The sequence below is a fragment of the Pristiophorus japonicus genome, chromosome 6, assembly GCF_044704955.1.
Source record: "Pristiophorus japonicus isolate sPriJap1 chromosome 6, sPriJap1.hap1, whole genome shotgun sequence".
Lineage (NCBI taxonomy): Eukaryota > Metazoa > Chordata > Chondrichthyes > Pristiophoridae > Pristiophorus > Pristiophorus japonicus.
The window spans coordinates 16,695,146-16,719,046 of record NC_091982.1 but is presented as its reverse complement, the minus strand read 5'-3'; the positions used below and the strand labels follow the sequence as shown (position 1 = coordinate 16,719,046).

General features: G+C 45.9%; 1 protein-coding gene across 1 annotated transcript in view; it reads left to right on the top strand.

Annotated features, from left to right (window-relative positions):
* Window positions 1-10,178: 10,178 nt before the first annotated feature.
* The window catches only part of yipf6 (Yip1 domain family, member 6), a 45,055-nt gene continuing 31,332 nt past the window's right edge, over window positions 10,179-23,901 (top strand). The window contains exon 1 of the mRNA XM_070882635.1: window positions 10,179-10,239. Coding sequence (XP_070738736.1) covers window positions 10,204-10,239 — 36 coding nt within the window. The 5' untranslated portion in view covers window positions 10,179-10,203. The remainder of the gene's footprint in view (window positions 10,240-23,901) is intronic.

The window sequence follows — 23,901 nt, the reverse complement described above, 5'->3', positions numbered from 1 at the left end:
ATGGGGCCATCAATACCTGTTAATGGTGCGTTTAAGGACAGTTACAGAAACAGTCAGAGATGATCGACTGGTAATGGACCTTTTGTTTCCAACAACGGGGCCTCCAGCTCATGCTGGAGGTGTGGAGGCAAACACCCAGCCAGAGCTTGCAAGTATCAGCAATATACCTGCAGAAACTGCAACGTTAGCGGTCACTTGGCGCGTATGTGCAGGAAGCCTGCAGCCAGGTTGATGTACGAGGAGGACGGGCCCGATGTAAGCCCTACGAGGCCAAATGAATACTGGGGGAAATCACTGGAAGCTGAAGTTCAGCGAGTTCATGTGGAGCACATATACAGTTCATCTACCAGGACGCCACTGATAATGATGAAAGTGCTCCTCAATGGCATCCCAGTATTAATGGAGCTAGACACGGGGGCCAGCCAGTCCCTGATGAGTATCAAACAGTTTGAAAGGTTGTGGGTGTCGAAGGCCAGGAGGTCAAAATTATTGCCGATTGACGGACAGCTACGGACATATATAAAGGAGATCATATATAAAGCTGGCCACCATCACGGTAGTCGTGACCCACAAAGATTCGGAGAACAGGTTGCCACTCTGAATTGTCCCGGGGGACGGTCCCGCACTACTGGGGAGGAGTTGGCTTGCTGTCATGAACTGGAAATGGGGCGATGCCAATGCAATTTCCTCTGTGGAGCGAGTATCATGCTCACAGGTCCTGGACAAATTTGACTCATTATTTCAACCCGGCATTGGCACTTTCATGGGGGCCAAGGTAGTGATTCACATAAACCCGGACGCCAGGCCAGTACACCACAAGGCCAGAGCGGTGCCGTACATGATGCGGCAAAAGATAGAATGCGAATTGAGCCGCCTGTTGAGGGAAGGCATCATCTCGCCAGTCGAATTCAGTAACTGGGCGAGCCTGATCATACTTGTGCTCAAGTCGGATGGGTCAGTCAGGATATGTGGCGATTCCAAGGCCAACATCAATCGGGTGTCTCTCCAAGACCAGTACCCGCTACCGAGAGCGGAGGACCTCTTTGCGACGCTATCCGGTGGCAAACATTTTTAAAATTGGACCTAACCTCAGCTTACATGACCCAGGAGCTGACGAGTGAGTCGAAGAAGCTGGCCACCATCACGACACACAAGGGGTTGTTTGAGTACAACAGATGTCCATTTGGGATTCGTTCAGCCGCTGCGATCTTTCAGCGAAATATGGAAAGCCTCCTCAAGTCGATTCCAAGGACGGTGGTTTTTCAAGACGACATCCTCATCACGGGTCGTGATACTGAAGAACACCTCCACAACCTGGAGGAGGTGCTACGCAGACTGGACCGGGTAGGGTTGCAACTGAAAATGGCGAAGTGCGTCTTCTTAGCTCCAGAGGTAGAATTTCTGGGGAGGAGGGTAGCAGCAGTCGGGATCAGACCCACTGCGTCCAAAATGGAAGCGATCCAGAGCACCCAGACCCCGTAACATGATGGAGCTGCGTTCGTTCCTGGGGCTCCTGAACTATTTTGGTAACTTTCTTCCCAAATTGAGCACACTGTTAGAGCCGCTACACGTGCTCCTATGCAAAGATCGCGATTGGGTCTGGGGGGACAGTCAGGAAAGGGCTTTTGATAGAGCACGCAACTTGTTATGCTCCAACAAATTGTTAACGTTATATGACCCGTGTAAAAAACTTGTTCTAACGTGCAATGCATCATCCTATGGGGTCGGGCGTGTGTTGCCGCATGTGAATGCCAATGGTCAGTTACAGCTGGTAGCTTATGCCTCCAGAAGTCTGTCCCAGGCAGAAAGTTGCTATGGGATGGTAGAAAAGGAAGCGCTGGCATGTGTATATGCCGTAAAAAAAAAGCACCAGTATCTGTTTGGCAGGAAATTTGAGCTGGAGACAGATCACAAACCCATAACGTCCCTTTTGGCCGACAACAAGGCCACAAATGCGAATGCATCGGCCCGCATACAGAGGTGGGCACTTACGTTAGCCGCCTATGACTACACAATTCGGCACAGACTGGGCATTGAAAACAGCACCAATGCACTCAGCAGGCTCCCACTAGCCACCACTGAGGGGGAAACTGAGCATGATGCTGAGATGGTCATGGCTGTTGAAGCTTTCGAAAGCGAAGGCTCACCTGTGACAGCCCATCAGATTAAAGTCTGGACAAATAAAGACCCGCTACTGTCTTTAGTTAAGAAATGTGTCCTGAATGTGGACTGGGCAGCCATGTATGGGGCATGCCCTGAGGAATTTAAACTGTTTCATAGGCCCAAGGATGAACACTCGATTCAGGCCGATTGCCTACTGTGGGGAAACCGAGTAGTCATGCCCCAGAGGGGCAGAGAGGTGTTTATCAGAGAACTTCACAATGAGCACCCGGGCATTGTCATGATGAAGGCAATTGCTAGGTCACACGTTTGGTGGCCAGGGATAGATGCAGACCTGGAACTTTGTGTTCGCAGGTGCAACACGTGTGCTCAGCTGGGCAACGCAGCCAGGGAAGCCCCCCTTAGCCCCTGGTCCTGGCCCGCCAAGCCATGATCACGCATCCATGTGGACTAAGCAGGTCCTTTCATGGGAAAAATGTTTTTGGTTGTCGTAGACACCTACTCCAAATGGATTGAGTGTGCCATTTTAAATTCAAGCAGATCCTCTGCCACGGTAGAAAGTCTACGGGCAATGTTCGCCGCCCATGGTCTACCGGATGTCTTGGTCAGCGACAATGGCCCGTGCTTCACAAGCACTGAATTCCAGGACTTCATGGCAGGCAATGGAATCAACCATGTCAGAATGGCACCGTTCAAGCCGGCCTCAAACGGCCAGGCGGAACGAGCAGTGCAGATAATCAAACAGGGGATGCTCAGAATCCAAGGGCGTTCCCTACAAAGCCGCTTATCACGCCTCCTGTTGGCCAATAGATTCCCGACCACACTCGCTCACAGGGGTTCCCCCCGCAGAGCTGCTAATGAAAAGGACGCTCAAAACCAGGTTAACCCTTATACACCCTATGAAAGAAATTGTTGAGAGCAGGCGTCAGTCACAATGTGACTACCATGACAGGAATGCGAGAGCGCGATATATTGATGTCAATGACCCTGTTTTTGTCCTTAATTACGCTGCAGGGCCCAAATGGCTTGCAGGCACTGTGATTGCCAAAGAGGGGAATATGGTTTTGGTAGTTAAACTTACCAATGGACAACTCTGCCGCAAACACATGGATCAAACTAAAAGGAAGTTCAGCAACCCCATAGAAGAAGCAGAGGAAGAACACGACGTAGAGTTTACTCCACCACAGGTGACCGAACACCGGAACCAACTGGAGGAGAGCCCAGTCACTGTGGGCAGTCCGGATAGGCCTGAGGCACCGCAAACAGCAGACACTCAGGCCAGAGCCCAACAACCGGAGCCCCAACTCAGGCACTCTACAAGGGAGCGTAAACCACCAGAGACTTAACCTGTGATCCCAATAAGACTTTGTGGGGGGAGGTGATGTCATGTATTCAACTATCATTGTAACCCATTTCTAAGCTGACCTAAGTTGTACACCTTGAGAACATTGACCACAAGGGGGTGAACTTGTGGGAGACACTCCTAACCTGGACTTTCAGGTATAAAAGGGGAAGCTCCACCCACCTTCATCACTTGAGGTCTTGGTAATAAAGGTAACTGGTCACAGAGTGACCTTCTCTCAAGTATGGGCCTCGTGTGCATTTATACTGTATAGTAAGGGCATATCAGTTTCTGCCTCTATCACCCTTTCAAGCAGTGAGTTCCAGACCCGCGCCACGCTCTAGGTGAAAAACATTCTCCTCAATTCCCCTCTAATCCTTCAACCAATTATTTTAAATCTATGCTCCCTGGCTATTGGAAAATGTGGACATGCACTGCAAGATCCCTCTGTTCCTCTACACTTCTCAAAATCCTACCATTTATTGTGTATTCCCTTGCCTTGTTAGCCTTCCTCAAATGCATTATCTCACATTTCTCCGGATTGAACACATTTGCCACTTTTCTGCCCAACTGACCAGTCCATTGATATCTTCCTGCAGTCTACAGCTTTCTTTCTCGCTACATGGCCAATTTTTGTATCATCTGAAAACTTCTTAATCATGTCCCCACATTGAAGTCTAAATCATTGATATATACTACAAAAGGCAAAGGACCTAGTACTGAACCCTGCGGAACCCCAGTCACAAAAACACCCATCGACCATAATCCTTTGTTTCCTGCCACTGAGCGAAATTTAGATCCAACTTGCCACTTTCTCTTGGATCCCATCGACTTTTACTTTTCTGACCAGTCTGCCATGTGAGATCTTGTCAAAAGTCTCGCTAAAATCCATGTAGACGACATCAAAAACACACCACCCTCATCGACCTTTCTTGTTACCTCCTCAAAAAATTCAATCAAGTTTGTCAGACATGACTTTCCCTCAACAAATCCATGCTGATGGCCATGATTAATCCTTGCCTTTCTAAATGATTAATACTGTCCCTCAGAATTTTTCACAATAATTTGCCCACTACCGAGGTTAGGCTGACTGGCCTGTAATTACTCGGTCTATCACTTTCTCCCTTTTTAAAGAATGGTACAACGTTAGTGTTATGTCTCGAATAAAGCAATGTAATTGAGTACTGCAGATGTGAGTAAGTGTGACCTTAGTCTCTTTATTCTAACTCCAGAGTCCTGGTACAGCATGGGAGGCCTGCTGGGATCCCTTGGGACTCCAACAGATACGCCCTCTGGTGGCGGTAGAATGCTGGTTACATAGTGTTGGATACATAACATTACTCCCTCCCAAAGTCAATAGTACACTTATTTACAGGGTGAGACGATCTGGGGCTTTTTGCTCCCAAGTCGATCATCTCGGTACAAATGCAGGTGCAGATGAGTTGGTTGGGCCTTCGCTAGACTGCTGCGCAGCTGGCCTTGCTGGGGATGATGAGTTCAGCTTCGTGGTCAACCGTGATGTCGGTTGCCAGTTGTGTATGTGTGTCGGAGGGTCAAAGTTGGTGGTTTCCTCTTCAGGTTGCTCATGGCAGTCTGTGAATCGCAGTTTGGTTTGGTCCAAATGCTTTCTGCATGTTAGTCCATTTGCGAGTTTGACCTGAAACACTCTACTCCTTTCTTTGGCTATGATAGTGCCAGCAAGCCATTTGGGACCATGTCCATAGTTGAGTACAAATACAGGGTCATTGACTTCGATATCGCGTGACAAATTTGCGCGATTATGGTACATGCTTTGTTGATGCCGCTGGCCCTCAACATGATCCTGGAGATCAGGGTGGAATAGAGAGACCCTGGTTTTGAGAACCCTTTTCATGAGCAGCTCGGTTGGGGGAACCCCGGTGAGCGAGTGAGGTCTATTGCAGTAGCTGAGCAGGATTCGGGACAGGCGGGTCTGCAGGGAGCCTTCCGACACGCGTTTCAAGCTTTGCTTGCTGGTTTGGACTGCCCGTTCTGCCTGGCCGTTGGATGCGGGCTTGAACGGGGCAGATGTGATGTGCTTGATCCCATTGATGGGTCATGAATTCCTTGAATTCAGCGCTGGTAAAACATGGCCCGTTGTCGCTGACAAGGACATCAGGTAGGCCGTGTGTGGCAAACATGGCTCGTAGGTTTTCGATGGTGGTAGTGGACGTGCTTACAGACATTATCACACACTCAATCCATTTTGAATAAGCATCCACAACAACCAAAAACATTTTGCCTAGGAACAGGCCAGCGAAGTCAACGTGGATCCTAGACCACGGTTTGGAGGGCCATGACCACAAACTTAGCGGTGCTTCCCTGGGTGCATTGCTCAGTTGACCCAGGCGCATTGCATTGGCGCATGCAAGACTCCAAATCTGAGTCGATGCTATGCCTGGGTAGGTACTGTGTGGGTCACATATGAACATTTCCCTGCCTCTCTTGGGCAAAACCACATGATTACCCCACAAAAAACAGTCCGCCTGTATGGACATTTCGACTTTACGCCGCTGGAACGACTTGATCTCTTCATGCATCTCCGCTGGGACACTGGACCAGCTCCCATGGAGGACACAGTTTTTTACAAGGGACAGTAAAGGATCTTAGCTGGTCCAGGTCCTGATCTGGCAGGCCGTAACTGGTGACTTTTCGTTTTCAAATGCATCTATCACCAAGAGCAAGTCTGCAGGCTATGCCATTTCCAGACGGTGGTGGGCAATAGTAGTTGACTGAGGGTGTCAGCGCAGTTCTCTGTGCCTGGCCTGTGGCGAATTACATAGTTATATGCAGACAGCATGAGCGCCCATCTTTGGATGCGAGCAGAGGCATTGGTATTGATACCTTTGCTCTCTGGGAATAGCGATATGAGCGGCTTATGGTCAGTTTCTAACTCTAACTTAAACCCAAATAAATACTGATGCATTTTTTTTACCCCGTATACGCATGCCAGAGCTTCTTTTTCAATCATGCTATAGGCCCTTTCAGCTTTGGACAAGCTCCTGGATGCGTAAGCGACCGGATGCAATGTTCCCGATTCGTTAGGTTGTTGTAACACACATCTGACCCCGTACGAAGACGCATCGCAAGTTAGCACTAAACGTTTACATGGGTCATTCAGAACAAGCAGTTTGTTGGAACATAACAGATTTCGGGCTTTCTCAAAAGCAGTCTCTTGTGATTTCCCCCGTACCCAGTCATCTCCCTTGCGTAGCATCATGTGTAGAGGTTCTAGCAAGGTACTTAACCCGGGTAGGAAATTACCAAAATAATCGAGGAGTCCCAGGAACGACCGCAGTTCCGTCACGTTCTGTAGTCTCTGCGCGTTCTTGATGGCCGTCTTGGCGTCGGTGGGTCTGATGCCATCTGCCGCGATTCTTCTCCCTAAGAACTCGACCCCGAGTGCCAGGAACACTTCGAGCGTTTCAATCTAAGTCCCACACAATCTAGCCGACTTAGAACCTCTTCCAGGTTCTTCAAATGTTCGATGGTGTCCCGACCTGAGATCAATATGTTGTTCTGGAAAACCACAGTGCGCGGAACCGACTTTAGCAGACTCTGCATGTTCCTTTGAAAAATAGCCGCGGCTATCGAATCCCAAATGAGCGTCTATTGTAGATGAACAAATCTTTGTGCGTGTTGATGCAGATGAGGCCTTTCGAAGATTCCGCCAGCTCCTGTGTCATGTAGGCCAAGGTCAGGTCCAACTTGGTGAACGTCTTTCCTCCTGCCAGCGTCGCGACGAGGTCGTCTGCCTTGGATAGCGGGTACTGGTCCTGCAGCGAAAAACGGTTAATCGTTACTTTATAGTCCCCACAAATTCTGACCGTGCCATTGCCCTTGAGAACCGGAACAATCGGATTGGCCCACTCGTTGAACTCCACCGGTGCGATGATGCCCTCTCATTGCAGCCTGTCTAGCTTGATCTCTGCTTTTTCTTGCATCATATATGGCACCGCCCTTGCCTTGTGGTGGATGGGATGTGTACTGGGAATCAAGTGGATCTGCACCTTCGCCCCCGAGAAACTTCCAATGCCTGACTCAAACAATGATGGAAACTTGCTCAGGACCTGGGCACATGAAGCGTCGTCGACGGACGAAAGCACTCGGATGTCGTCCCAGTTCAAGCGGATTTTTCCCAGCCAGCTTCTTCCGAACAGTGTGGGGCCATCTCCTGGTACAATCCATAGTGGGAGTTCATGCACTGCTCCATCATAGGAGACTTTTACTGCTGCGCTGCCAATTACAGGGATCAGCTCTTTAGTGTAAGTTCTCAGCTTGGTATGAATAGGGCTTAGCTTGGGCCTGTGTGCCTTGTTGCACCACAGCCTTTTTGCTCATGATGGATTGACTCGCACCCGTGTCCAGTTCCATGGATACTGGAATTCCGTTCAGTTCAACTTTTAACATGATCGGTGGACATTTCGTGGTGAAAGTGTGTACCTTGTACACTTCTGCCTTCTCGGTTTGAGTCTCTAGTTCAGTTTGATCCGCCATGGATCGGTCTTCCTCTGCAACGTGGTGGTTTTCAGGATTTACAGCTCGTCTGCACATTCGCTGGAGGTGTCCCATTTTTCCACAGCCTTTGCACGCATAGTGTTTGAAGCGGCATTGATGGGCTCGATGATCACCTCCGCAGCGCCAACAAGGTGTCAATTGCCTTGCATTAATGCTTGATGGCGGACTCTGGGTCATCTGAGGTCATGCAGCTGCAGGCGTGTCCGTTCTGCCATATGCATTCCTGCCTGAAAACGACGTTACTTTGTATACAGTACTTGCCGAAACATCTTTATGCTGCAAAATTTGTTTGGTGTTATCGCTGGTGGACATAAATGCTTGGGCTATCATTATGGCTTTGCTCAAGTTCGGTGTTTCAACAGTCAATAGTTTGCGAAGGATAACCTCATGGCCAATGCCAAGCACAAAAATGTCTCTTAGCATTCGCTCCAGGAATCCATTGAATTCGCAATGTCCTGCAAGGCGCCTTAGTTTGACGATGTAGCTCCCCACTTCCTGACCTTCAGAACGTTTGAAATGTGTAAAATTGATACCTTGCCATCAGAACGCTCTCCTTCAGATTTAGGTGCTCTCAGACCAGCATACACAGTTCGTCATACGATTTTGTTGTTGGTTTCACCGGAGCAAGAAGATTCTTCATGAGGCCATAGGTTGTTGCCCCGCAGACGGTAAGGAGGTCTCGCCCTTTGTTTGGCAGCGTTCACACTCCCTTCCAGCTCGTTGGCCACGAAGTATTGGTCAAGTCGCTCCATGAAGGCCTCCCAATCATCCCCTTCTGAGAATTTCTCTAGGATGCCAACAGTTCTCTGCATTTTCGCGTGATGGTTCGTTATATCGTCGCCAGTTGTTATGTCTCGAATAAAGCAATGTAATTGAGTACTGTAGATGTGAGTAAGAATGATCTTAGTCTCTTTGTTCCAGCTCCAGAGTCCTGGTACAGCATGAGAGGCCTGCTTATATGCAGTGCTCCCAAGGGATGCTGGGATCCCTTGGGACTCCAACAGATACGCCCTCTGGTGGCGGTAGAATGCTGGTTACATAGTGTTGCATACATAACAGCAGTCCTCCAGTCTTCCGGCACCAAACCTGTAGCCAAAGTGGTTTGAAAAATGATGGTCCGAGCCGCCGCTATTTCCTCCCTTGCTTCTCTGAACAGCCTGGGATACACTTCATCCGGGCCTGGCGATTTATCGACTTTCAAAGATGCAAAACCCCTTAATATTTCCTCTCTCACTGTGTTTATCCCATTTAACATTTCACACTCCTCCTCAACTACAGTGTCTGCATCTTCCCTCTTTTGTGATGATAGGTGCAAAGAATTCATTAAGAACCATACCCAAGTCTTCCACCTCAACACACAGGTTACCTTTTAGGAAATAGGAATGAAAAATGTGAAAGAAAATTACATCACCGAAGCCACTCTTTTCCTTTCACAAGTTGGGAGTTCATAAAAATTCTTTGTCATATGTTCACATATCAAATTTATGTAAGTGTTTGGTACTGTCACCATCAACTATATTAATATTGTTAACTTTCATGAATGATGTACTGATTGAAATGAATGTGAATGCTGGGGAACAGAACATTTCCATTTCAGGCACTCAGGTTCACCATCAAGCACTTTCAGGATACTAGTCAAAAAGCAGCTGGTGCCAAAAAACATAAGTTTTAAACTTAAAGAAAGTGGGAGGCTGATGAGCAGCACTCCTTGCATGATTTTGAGTACACGTTTTAAATTTACAACGATATGACCAAGAAACATGGCTTTTGTTTGCATAACTGTGAAGTAATATTGTAGCCTTTAGATTCGTATAGAGATCACAATACATTGTTCTTTTCTTCAATCTCTTGTCTTTTCTATTCTAGTTTTCTTTTCCTCTGCTTTTAATGGGTTCCCCCCCCCTCTCCCTCTCCCCCTCTCTTTAACAAGCCAACGGGCTCCAGGTACGTACATGCAAACACTGCAGACCGAGAGCTTCGGTGTAAGTGACAGAGCGCAAAAAGGGTGATAATTCAACATTAGCAATCCAAAATCTGTTTTAGTTCCACTGAGCGCGCAATGAGGTCCCTGGCTTGTCACACTGACAGCTGCAGCTTTGTTCATTCAGGCCTCACGCAGTGACGCGCATTGTGTGCGCCAGGGACCGAGGCCGTGTGTCGCAGGCATGACGTTGGCAGTTGTCTCCACGTCAGCGGGGTTGAAGATGGCAGAGGCGGAGAGTGAATCCAAGCAGCCGCTGGTGAGTGAGTGAGGAGCCGAGAGAAACCTTTAAAGCGACAGCCGCAGCATCCATGCGGGCCTGGGGAATGAGTCCCCGGGACAAATCTAGGAGGAAGCGGCGGCGGCGCCGGCGCCGCTCTGGGGCCTTGTCCGCCCACTGGTCTGTGCCCACCCGGAAAGTGCTGGCTGTTGCTGGGTTACAGTTTCACAGGCACCTGCTGGCCCTCTGATTCTTCCCTCTCTACTCCTCATGTGTGAGCCTGGACAGCGAGTGACAGCTGTCCTCGCCACACTATCCGGCCGGTGTCATTGAATAGTGAGCAGGGGCATGGGGACCTGAGAATAAATTCAGAAGCAAGGCTGGAATTGGAAAGTAGAAAGTGAATTTGGAAGGCAGAGGTAACAAGGGTTAGAAGACAGTCAACAAGGCAGTTTGGCAGTGCCTCGTCGTATCTACTTCAATGCAAGGAGTATAGGGAATAAGGCAGATGAGCTGAGAGCACAGCTAGGCACCTGCTGTATGATTATAGCTATGACTGAGACATGGCTGAAAGAAGGGCGGGTATGGCAGCTCAACGTTCCTGGTTACAGGGTTTTCAGATGGGATAGAAAGGGGTTAAAAAAGGAGAGGGGGTGGGGGTGTTGCAGTATTGTTTAAAGAAACAGTTACAGCTGAGAGGAGGGATGATATGTTAGGATCATCAAATGAGGCCGTATGGGCTGAATTGAAGAACAAAAAAGAGGCAGTCACACTGCTAGGCGTGTACTATCGACCCCCAAACAGTCAGAGGGAGATAGAAAGCAAAATTATAGGCAATTTTCTGAAGCGCAAGAACTATGGGGCAGTAATAGTAGGGGATTTCAACTACCCTAATATTAACTGTGATAAAATTAGTGTGAAAGGTATCGAGGATGCTGAATTCATAAAATGCATTCAGGAGAATGTTTTTAGCCAGTATGTAACAAGCCTAACAAGGGAGGGGTGGATCTGGACTTGATTTTGGGGAATGAAGAGGGGCAGGAGGAAGGGATATCAGTGGGAGAGCATATTTGTGCAAGTGATCATAATTCAGTTAGATTTAGGGTAGTTATGGAAAAGTACAAAGATAGACCAACAATAAAAGTTCCCAATTGGGGGAAAAGCCAATGTTGATAAGCTGAGATGGGATTTAGCCAAAGTGAACTGGAAACAGCTACTTGAAGGTAAATCTGTGTCAGAGCAGTGGGAGGCATTCAAGGAGGAGATTGAGGGTTCAGAGCAAGTATGTTCCCTTAAAGAAAAAGGGTGGGACTAACAAATTTAGAGCCCCTTGGATGGCATAGGACATGCAGGGTAGGATAAAGAAAAAAAGGAAGGCTTATGACAGATACAAAGGGCTCAATACTGCAGAAACTCTGGAGGGGTATAGAAAGGGCAGGGGTGCAATTAAAAAGGAAATTAGGAAAGCAAAGAGAGCATGAAAACATTTTGGCAAGGAAAACCCAAAGATGTTTTATAAATACATTAAGAGCAAGAGCATAACTAAAGAAAGAGTAAGGCCGACTGGAGATCATCAAGGTAATGTGTGTGTGGAGGCAGATGACATGGGTATGGTTCTTGATGAATACTTTGCATATGTTTTCACAAAAGAGATAGGCGATGCAGACTTTGCAATCCGGGAGGAGAAGTGTGAAATATTAGATGAAATAAACATAAGTGAGAGAGGAAGTATTAAGGGGTTTTGCATCTTTAAAAGTGGATAAATCCCCAGGCCCGGGTGAAATGTATCCCAGGCTGTTAAGAGAAGCAAAAGAAAAAATATCAGAGACTCTGACCATCATTTTCCAATCCTCTCTGACTACAAGTGTGGTGCTGGAGGATTGCTAACATAGAAACATAGAAAATAGGTGCAGGAGTAGGCCATTCGGCCCTTCTAGCCTGCACCGCCATTCAATGAGTTCATGGCTGAACATGCAACTTCAGTACCCCATTCCTGCTTTCTCGCCATACCCCTTGATCCCCCGAGTAGTAAGGACTACATCAAACTCCTTTTTGAAGATATTTAGTGAATTGGCCTCAACAACTTTCTGTGGTAGAGAATTCCACAGGTTCACCACTCTGGGTGAAGAAGTTTCTCCTTATCTCGGTCCTAAATGGCTTACCCCTTATCCTTAGACTGTGACCCCTGGTTCTGGACTTCCCCAACATTGGGAACATTCTTCCTGCATCTAACCTGTCTAAACCCATCAGAATTTTAAATGTTTCTATGAGGTCCCTTCTCATTCTTCTGAACTTCAGTGAATACAAGCCCAGTTGATCCAGTCTTTCTTGATAGATCAGTCCCGCCAACCCGGGAATCAGTCTGGTGAACCTTCGCTGCACTCCCTCAATAGCAAGAATGTCCTTCCTCAGGTTAGGAGACCAAAACTGTACACAATACTCCAGGTGTGGCCTCATCAAGGCCCTGTACAACTGTAGTAACACCTCCCTGCCCCTGTACTCAAATCCCCTTGCTATGAAGGCCAACATGCCATTTGCTTTCTTAACCGCCTGCTGTACCTGCATGCCAACCTTCAATGACTGATGTACCATGACACCCAGATCTCGTTGCACCTCCCCTTTTCCTAATCTGTCACCATTCAGATAATAGTCTGTCTCTCTGTTTTTACCACCAAAGTGAATAACCTCACATTTATCCACATTATACTTCATCTGCCATGCATTTGCCCACTCACCTAACCTATCCAAGTCACTCTGCAGCCTCATAGCATCCTCCTCACAGCTCACACTGCCACCCAACTTAGTGTCATCTGCAAATTTGGAGATACTACATTTAATCCCCTTGTCCAAATCATTAATGTACAATGTAAACAGCTGGGGCCCCAGCTCAGAACCTTGCGGTACCCCACTAGTCACCGCCTGCCATTCTGAAAAGTCCCCATTTACTCCTACTCTTTGCTTCCTGTCTGACAACCAGTTCTCAATCCATGTCAGCACACTACCCCCAATCCCATGTGCTTTAACTTTGCACATTAATCTCTTGTGTGGGACCTTGTCGAAAGCCTTCTGAAAGTCCAAATATACCACATCAACTGGTTTTCCCTTGTCCACTCTACTGGAAACATCCTCAAAAAATTCCAGAAGATTTGTCAAGCATGATTTCCCTTTCACAAATCCATGCTGACTTGGACCTATCATGTCACCTCTTTCCAAATGCGCTGCTATGACATCCTTAATAATTGATTCTATCAGTTTACCTACGACCGATGTCAGGCTGACCGGTCTATAATTCCCTGTTTTCTCTCTCCCTCCTTTTTTAAAAAGTGGGGTTACATTGGCTACCCTCCACTCGATAGGAACTGATCCAGAGTCAATGGAATGTTGGAAAATGATTGTCAATGCATCCGCTCTTTCCAAGGCCACCTCCTTAAGTACTCTGGGATGCAGTCCATCAGGCCCTGGGGATTTATCGGCCTTCAATCCCATCAATTTCCCCAACACAATTTCCTGACTATTAAGGATTTCCCTCAGTTCCTCCTTCTTACTTGACCGTCTGACCCCTTTTATATCCGGAAGGTTGTTAGTGTCCTCCTTAGTGAATACCGAACCAAAGTACTTGTTCAATTGGTCTGCCATTTCTTTGTTCCCCGTTATGACTTCCCCTGATTCTGACTGCAGGGGACCTACGTTTGTCTTTACTAACCTTTTTCTCTTTACATATCTATAGAAACTTTTGCAATCCGTCTTAATGTTCCCTGCAAGCTTCTTCTCGTACTCCATTTTCCCTGCCCTAATCAAACCCTTTGTCCTCCTCTGCTGAGTTCTAAATTTCTCCCAATCTCCAGGTTAGCTGCTATTTCTGGCCAATTTGTATGCCACTTCCTTGGCTTTAATACTATCCCTGATTTCCCTTGATAGCCACGGTTGAGCCACCTTCCCTTTTTTATTTTTACGCCAGACAGGAATGTACAATTGTTGTAGTTCATCCATGCGGTCTCTAAATGTCTGCCATTGCCCATCCACAGTCAACCCCTTAAGTATCATTCGCCAATCTATCCTAGCCAATTTACGCCTCATACCTTCAAAGTTATCCTTTTTTAAGTTCTGGACCATGATCTCTGAATTAACTGTTTTATTCTCCATCCTAATGCAGAATTCCACCATATTATGGTCACTCTTCCCCAAGGGTCCTCGCACAACGAGATTGCTAATTAATCCTCTCTCATTACACAACACCCAGTCTAAGATGGCCTCCCCCCTAGTTGGTTCCTCAACATATTGGTCTAGAAAACCATCCCTTATGCACTCCAGGAAATCCTCCTCCACCGTATTGCTTCCAGTTTGGTTAGCCCAATCTATGTGCATATTAAAGTCACCCATTATAACTGCTGCACCCTTATTGCATGCACCCCTAATTTCCTGTTTGATGCCCTCCCCAACATCACTACTACTGTTTGGAGGTCTGTACACAACTCCCACTAACGCTTTTTGCCCTTTGGTGTTCTGCAGCTCTACCCATATAGATTCCACATCATCCAAGCTAATGTCCTTCCTAACTATTGCATTAATCTCCTCCTTAACCAGCAATGCTACCCCACCTCCTTTTCCTGTTATTCTATCCTTCCTGAATGTTGAATACCCCTGGATGTTGAGTTCCCAGCCCTGATCATCCTGGAGCCACGTCTCCGTAATCCCAATCACATCATATTTGTTAACATCTATTTGCACAGTTAATTAATCCACCTTATTATGGATACTCCTTGCATTAAGACACAAAGCCTTCAGGCTTGTTTTTTTTAACACCCTTTGTTTAAAACATTGTACCTTTGTTTAAAAAGGGAGAAAGGGATAGACGAAGCAATTACAGGCCAGTCAGCCTAACCTCTGTGGTGGGAAAATTATTGGGAAAAATTCTGAGATACAGGATAAATCTTTATTTAGAAAGTCAGCATGGATTTGTTAAGGGAAAGCCTAACTAACTTGATTGAATTTTTTGAGGAGGTAACAAGGAAGGTTGATGAGGGTAGTGCATTTGCTGTAGTATATATGGATTTCTGCAAGTCTTTTGATAAGGTGCCACATGGCAGACTGGTTACGAAAGTAAAGGCCCATGGGATCTAGGGCAACGTGGCAAGTTGGATCCAAAATTGGCTGAGGCAAAAGCAAACGGTAATGGTTGATGGGTATTTTGTGACTGGAAGGCTGCTTCCGTGAGGTTCCACAGGGCTCAATACTCGGTCTCTTGCTTTTTGTGGTATATATCAATGATTTAGACTTGAATGTCGGGGGTATGATTAAGAAGTTTGCAGATAATACAAAAATTGGCTGTGTGGTTGATAATGTATAAGAAAGTTGTGGACTGCAGGAAGATATCAATGAATTGGTCAGGTGGGCAGAACAGCGGCAAATGGAATTCAATCCGGAGAAGGATGAGGTAATGTATTTAGGGCAGGCTAACAAGGCAAGGGAGGACACTGAGAAGTGTAGAGGAACAAAGGGACCTTGGAGTGCAAGTCCACAGATCCCTTAAGATAGCAGGCCAGGTAGATAAGAACATAAGAATTAGAAGCAGGAGAAGGCCATTCGGTCCCTCGAGCCTGTTCTGCCATTCAATAAGATCATGGCTGATCTACCTCAACTCCACTTTCCTGCACTGTCTCCATATCTCTTGATTCCCTTAATATTCAAAAATCTATCAATCTCTCGTGAATATACGCAACGACTGAGCATCCACAACCTTCTGGGGTAGAGAATTCCAAAGATTCATCACTGTCTCCATGAAAAAATTTCTCCTCATCTCAGTTGTAAATGGCCAACCCCTTGTTCTGAGACTGTGACCCCTGGTTCTAGACTCCCCACCCAAATGAAACATCCTCCCTGCATCTTCTCGTGTCAAGCCCTGTAAGAATTTTGTATGTTTCAATGAGATCACCTCTCATTCTTCTAAACTCTAGAGAATATAGGCTGAGTCTACTCAATCTCTCCTCATAGGACAATCCCCCATCCCAAGAATCAGTGTGTTGAACTTTCATTGCACTCCTCTATAAGGAGACCAAAACTGTACACAATACTCTAGGTGCGGTCTCATCAGGGCCCTATATAATTTTAATACGATGTCTTTACTCTTATTCTCAAATCCTCTTGTAATAAAGGCCAACATACCCTTTGCTTTCTTAATTGCTTGCTGTACTTGCATGTTAACTTTCAGTGATTCGTGTACAAGGACACCCAATTCTCCCTGAACACCAACATTTCCCAGTCTCTCACCATTTAAAAAATACTCTACTTTTCTATTTTTCCTACCAAAGTAGATAACTTCACATTTCTCCACATTATATTCCATTTGCCATGTTCTTACCCATTCACTTAGCCTGTCTATATCCCCTTGAGGTCTCTTTGCATCCTCCTCACAACTTGCATTCCCACTTAGCTTTATATCATCAGCAAACTTGGTTATATTACATTTGGTCCCCTCATCCAAATCATTGATGTAGATTGTGAATAGCTGGGGCTCAAGCACCGATCCTTGCGGCACCCCACTAGTTACAGCCTGCCAACCCAAAAATGACCCGTTTATTCCTACTCTCTGTTTTCTATCCATTAACTAATCCTCAGTCCATGCTAGTGTATTACCCCCAATTCCCTTAGCCCTAATTCTGTTTAATGACCTCGAGTAGCACCTTATTGAACGCCTTTTGAAAATCTAAATACAGCACATTCACTGGTTCCACCTTATCTATTCTACTAGTTACAAACTCAAAAAACTCAGATTTTTCAAACATGATTTCCCTTTCATAAATCTGTGTTGACTCAGCCCAATCCTATTAGGATTTTCTAAGTGTCCTGTTAACTCGTTCTTAATAGATTCTAGCATTTCCCTACGTCTGATGTCAGGCTAACTGGTCTACAGTTCCCCGTTTTCTCTCCCTCCTTTTTTAAATAGCGGGGTTGCATTAGCTATCTTTCAATCTGTGGGAACCGTTCTACAATGTATGGAATTTTGGAAGATATCAATGCATCCACTATCTAGCCACCTCTTTCAAAACCCTAGGATGTAGGCCATCAGATCCAGGGGGCACATTGTTCAGCGCCCTGTGTAATGTTCTGCTTGGCTTATATTATACTGATAGCTGCTGTCCCATATAGGTGCCTGAGAGGCCTTTGACAGTATATTGACTGTATATTGATCTAGTAATGGGGAATGAACCAGAGCAGATAAGAGAAATAAAAGGGGAACACCTAGGCAACAGTGGCCATAATATAGTACGCTTAAGATGATAATTCAGAAGGACATAAGTATGAAGAAAACCAGGGTAATAGATTAGAGAAAAGCTGATTTTGAGGGGCTGAAAATAGAACTTGGGAAAATAAAATGGGCAACAATATTGGCGAACAGCAATGGGAAACATTTAAAATGGTGTTCAACAGAGTGCAGGAACAATATATTCCGCTGAAAAGAAAGAACAAACTAAACACAAATGAGACTCCATGGATGAATACAGCCGTAAGGGAACAATTGAGGGTAAGAAAAGAGGCCTACATTAAGTACATAGACAATCAGGGAGTTCATGATAAGGGAGAATATGAAGAGATTAGAAGAGAAGCCCAAAAAACAATTAGGAAGGCAAAGAGGAACTATGAAAGTAAATTATCAAGGAACATAAAACAAAATAGTAAAATATTTTTCAGGCACAGCAATAAAAAGAGGAAGGTTGGGATGGGAGTCGGGCCATTAAGGGATAGACAGAATAACACCACAGGTAACGATAGAGCGATGGCAGAAATATTAAATAATTATTTTGCTTCAGTATTTACCAGGGAGATAGAACAGGTGAGCATGACATTGAATGATGAGATAAGTGCATTTAAAATAAACTAATCAAACTCAAAGAGGATAAAACCCTTTGTCCCGATGGATTGCATCCACTCATTTTTAAACAATCTAGGGAAGAGATAGCAGAAGCATTACTACACATTTAATAATTTGTTAGAAAAAGGTGTAGTGCCAGAGGACTGGTGGATAGCTAATGTAATACCTATATATAAGGGAGATAAAATATATCGTGGGAATTATAGACCAATCAGCTTAACATCGGTGGTAGGAAATATAATGGAATCCCTACTAAAGGAGAAAATAGAAAAACATCTAGAAACCAAAGATATAATACCGAATAGTCAGCATGGATTTTAAAAGGGAAAGTCTTGCTTGACCAATCTCATTGAATTTTTTGAAGAGGTAACAGAGAGAGTAGACAATGATAATTGAGTAGACCTTCGAGAATTACCCCATAAAAGACTGATGAACAAAGTCAGAGAATGCAGAATCAGGGGACAGGATCAAGACAGAAAACAGAGAGTAGGGGTAAAAGGTAGCTATTCACAGTGGCAGAAGTTGGGTAATGGTGTTCCACAAGGATCAGTGCTGGGACTACTGTTGTTCACAATTTATATTAATGATTTAGACTAGAATCAAAAGCACAATTTCTAATGTTGCGGATGACACCAAATTGCGGGGAGTGGGGGGATAGTCAATACTGAGGAGGACTGCAACAAATTACATGAGGACATTAATAAACTTGCAGAATGGGCATATAATGAAAGGGAAATCATGTTTGACTAATTTGCTGGAGTTCTTTGAGGATATAATGAGCAGGGTGGATAAGGGGGAACCAGTGGATGTGTATTTGGATTTCCAGAAGGCATTCGATAAGATGCCACAAGAGGTTACTTCACAAGTTAAAAGCTCACAGGGTTGGGGGTAATATATTAGCATGGAGAGAGGATTGACAGAAAACAGAGAGTCGGGATAAATGGGTTATTTTCCGGTTGGCAAACAGTGACTAATGGGGTGCCGCAAGGATCCCTGCTGGGTCCTCAACTATTTACAGTCTATGTTAATGACTTGGATGAAGGGACCAAGTGTAATGTAGCTAAGTTTGCTGATGATACAAAGATGGGTGAGAAAGCAAATTGTGAGGAGGACATAAACAATCTGCAAAGGGATATAGACAGGCTAAGTGAGTGGGCTAAAATTTGGCAGATGGAGTATAACGTGGGAAAATGTGAGGTTATCCACTTTGGCAGAAATAATAGAAAAGCAAATTATAATTTAAATGGAGAAAAATTGCAAAGTGCTGCACTACAGAGGGACCTGGGGGTCCTTGTGCATGAAACACAAAACGTTAGTATGCAGGTACAGCAAGTAATCAGGAAGGCAAATGGAATGTTGGCCTTTATTGCAAGGGGGATGGAGTATAAAAGCAGAGAAGTCCTGCTACAACTGTACAGGGTATTGATGAGGCCACACCTGGAGTACTGCGTATAGTTTTGGACTCTGTATTTAAGGAAGGATATACTTGCATTGGAGGTTGTTCAGAGAAGATTCACTAGGTTGATTCTGGAGATGAGGGAATTGACTTACGAAGATAGGTTGAGTAGGTTGGGCCTATACACATTGGAGTTCAGAAGAATGAGAGGTGATCTTATCGAAACATATAAGATAATGAGGGGGCTTGACAAGGTGGATGCAGAGAGGATATTTCCACTCATAGGGGAAACTAAAACTAGGGGACATAGTCTTACAATAAGGGGCTGACCATTTAAAACTGCGATGAGGAGAAATTTCTTTTCTGAGGGTTGTAAATCTATGGAATTCTCTGCCCCAGAGAGCTGTGGAGGCTGGGTCATTGAGGCGGAGATAGACATATTTTTGAGATAAGGGAATAAAGGGTTATGGGGAGCGGGCAGGAAGTAGAGCCGAATCCATGATCAGATCAGCCATGATCTTATTAAATGGTGGAGCAAGCTCGAGGGGCCAAATTGCCTACTCCTGCTTCTATTTCTTGTGTTCTTATGTATAATTGGCAAATGAAGTTCAACACAGATAAATGAGATATTACCTTTTGGTAGGAAGAATAGGGAGGTCACTTATTACTTGGAGGGTGCGAGTCTAGGTGGGGTAGAGGAACAAAGGGATCTCGGAGTACAAGTTAGCCAATCCTCTATCCATGCTAATATATTACCCCCAACCCCGTGAACTTTTGTCTTGTGCAGTAACCTTTTATGTGGCACTTGTCAAATGCCTTCTGGAAGTCCAAATACACCACATCCACTGGTTCCCCTTTATCCACCCTGTTCGTTACATCCTCAAAGAATTCCAGCACATTTGTCAAACATGACTTCCCCTTCATAAATCCATGCTGACTGTGCCTGACCGAATTATGCTTTTCCAAATGTCCTGCTACTGCTTCTTTAATAATGGACTCCCAATATTTTCCCAATCACAGATGTTAGGCTAACTGGTCTATAGTTTCCTGCTTTTTGTCTGCCTCCTTTTTTAAATAGAGACATTACATTTGCAGTTTTCCAATCTGCTGGGACCTCTCCAGAATCCCCGGAACTTTAGTAAATTACAACCAATGCATCCACTATCCCTGCCGCTACTTCTCTTAAGACCCTAGGATGCAAGTCTTCAGGTCCCGGGGATTTATCCGCCTTTAGTCCCATTATCTTACTGAGTACCACCTCCTTAGTGATTGTGATTGTTTTAAGTTCCTCCCCCCCCATAGCCCCTTGACTATCCACTGTTGGGATATTTTTAGTGTCCTCTATCGTAAAGACTGATACAAAATATTTGTTCAGAGTTTCTGCCATCTCCATGTTTCCCATCACAAATTCCCCGGTTTCATCCTCTAAGGGACCAACATTTACTTCAGCCACTTTTTTCCTTTTTATATACCTGTAGAAACTCTTTCTATCTGTTTTTATATTTTGTGCTAGTTTATTTTCATAGGGCTAGATTTTCCACTTTTATGCTTATCGCCCCGAAATGGACGTTATTTCTGGCATGGGCGGTAAAAAAGGATTTTCAGATCGTCGACTTCTCGCCCATTCTCAAAGCACCTAGTCTCCATTTTTGAAAATGAGTGTTACCGTGAGCGATCTGAAATGGGCGTTAGCGTTAAATTGTTTTGATCTTCTGCCGTATACTGTCGCTGTCCTTTGCAATGGCATGACAACGCTCGATTCCCGTGATTCAGGAGGTCAAGTGTCATCATGACATGCGCAGAAGAGGAGACAGAGAGAGAAGGAGCTCAGAGGCATGTGTGGCTGTGGTGTATGCTTGTTTGGCTGTTATGGGAGGCACGAGGGAGATTCACCAGCAGCAAAAAGCCTACTAAGCAACAAGAACATAGTTGGCATTGAGTTTTTGTCCAACAAATAACATATAACATGGAAAAGATGGTGGAGGCCCTGGAGCTGGAAGCCAGGAACAGTAGTGGTAGAGAGCTCCCAGTGGTCCCAGAGCATGGCACTGCACCCCAAGGTGCCGCACCCCCATTGCCAACTACACATGAGAGCCAGGAGTAACATCTTGCTTCTGGCTCGCAACACGTTCCCACCTTGGGACTGTCCTCTCCCGTATCCGTCCAAGCAGCGGTTCGGCCATCACCCCATCCCCCCGTCAATGAAGCATTGCCTAAGGAGCTCCTCGGCCAGGCGGCTTGGAGTCAGAAGGGGAAGGGGTAGAGGTGGGGAGGAGAAGCGGGAGGAGGGCTGGGGGGGTGGGGGGGAGGGTTGTTTTTTACTGAAATGCTGATGATTTCAGATAAATGTTCGATTTAAATGTTTTTTATTTTACAAAACCTTGTTGCGCATTGGCTCAGATAGCTGCTCCGTTACACGCTGGTGATTCCTTAACATCAAACGGTATAATTACAGTTAACTTTAATCAACTTAAACTTTAACTGTCACCAAGGTAATGCCCACCATTGATGTATCACCTACACACCCAGCAGTGTGTCAGCCTTGTAAATAACACCAACGTTCTTTCAGGCAAAGTGATCATTGATGAGCTCCTGACGTAAGGCTCTTGCAGCTATCATGTCACCACAGGCCCTTTCACGCAGTCTACAGGGGGGCGGGGCATGGCTTCAGCGTCAGTCTGATTGTCTGGGCCGATGTCAGTGTCCACCTCCTCGTCCTCCTCTTCCTCTCTCTGGTGAGATGGACTGTCAGACTCATCAGGCAATTCTTGTCCCCTCCTGATAGCCAAGTTGTGCAGCATGGAGCACACTACCACGAATTGAGCTACCTGTTCAGGGTGATATTGGAGTTTGCCTCCTGAGTGGTCCAGGCATCTAAAGCGTTGCTTCAGCACTCCAATGGTTTTCTCCATGCTATTGCGTGTTGCTCTGTGGCTCTCGTTGTATCGCCTCTCGGTTTCGATGTGGGTGTCACGCTGGGGGTCATCAGCCAGGTGGCGAGGCCATATCCTTTGTCACCAAGCATCCAGCATTGAACTTGTGGCTGATTGTTAAACAAGTCAGATACAGTGCTCTCACACAGGATGTGAGCATCATGGATGCTGCCTGGAAATTGAGCATTCACTGCCAGTATAATTTGCTGGTGGTCGACACCCAGCTGGATATTCAGGGAGTGGAATCCCTTGCGATTCCTGAAAACCTCAGCATCCTGAAAAGGTGCCAGCATCGAGATTGCTCCCTGGACCTTGGGGAAGTTTGCAATTCTGGAGAATACTAGAGCCCTCTCACTGTCTTTCTGGTCATAGGGAAGCTGATCAAGTCCCTCCTGCGTGCGTACAGGGCTTCAGTGACCTGTCTAATGCAGCGATGTGTGGCATGCTGAGAAAGTCCGCAAATGTCACCAGCTGTGGCCTGAAAAGAACCCAACGCATAGAACGACAATGCCGCGTTGACCTCGACAGACAGTGCAGTACTGATGGCGCTGACAGGCTGCAGATCTGACCTTATTAGCTAACAAAGCTCAGTGATAACCTCTTTGTGGAAGTGCAGTCTCCAAAGGCAGGTGGTGTTGGGCATGTCGAGGTAAGACTGCTTCTCCCTGTACTTGCAGGGTGTGTAACATCCTCCTCAACAGTCTGGTACGTCTTGGAGATAGATGTAGTCCTTACTACTAGGGGGATCAAGGGGTATGGCGAGAAAGCAGGAATGGGGTACTGAAGTTGCATGTTCAGCCATGAACTCATAGAATAGCGGTGCAGGCTCGAAGGGCCGAATGGCCTACTCCTGCACCTATTTTCTATGTTTCTAAATACACAAATCAATAAAAGTTGCGACACAGGTTAGCAAGGCTATAAACAAAGCAAACCTGTGTCGAACCTTGGTTAGATCGCACTTGGAGTACTGCGTACAGTTCTGGTCGCCATATTATAAAAAGGATATAGAGGCACTGGAGAGGGTGCAGAGAAGATTTACAAGGATAATACCAGAAATACGTGGGTGTACATATCAGGAAAGGATGAACAGGCTGGGTCTCTTTTCTCTTCTCTTGGGCGGGAGGGGCGAGGGTGGAGGAAAGAAGGCTGAGGGGTGACCCAATAGGTCTTTAAAATTATGATAGGTTTTGAAAGAGTGGATACCGAGAGAATGTTTCCACTTGTGGGGAAGAGCATAAATAGAGGCCATCAATACAAGACAGTCACCAAGAAATCCAATAGGGAATCCAGAAGAAACTTCTTTACCTAAAGAGTGGTGAGAATGTGGAACTCGCTACCACAGGGGGTGGTTGAAGCAAATAGTGGAGATACATTTAAGGGGAGGCTAGACAAGCATATGAGGGAAAAGGGAATAGAGGGTTACGCGAATAGATTTAGATGAGGAAGGACAGGAGGCGGCTCGAGCAGAGCATAAACACCAGCATGGACTAGTTGGGTCGAAT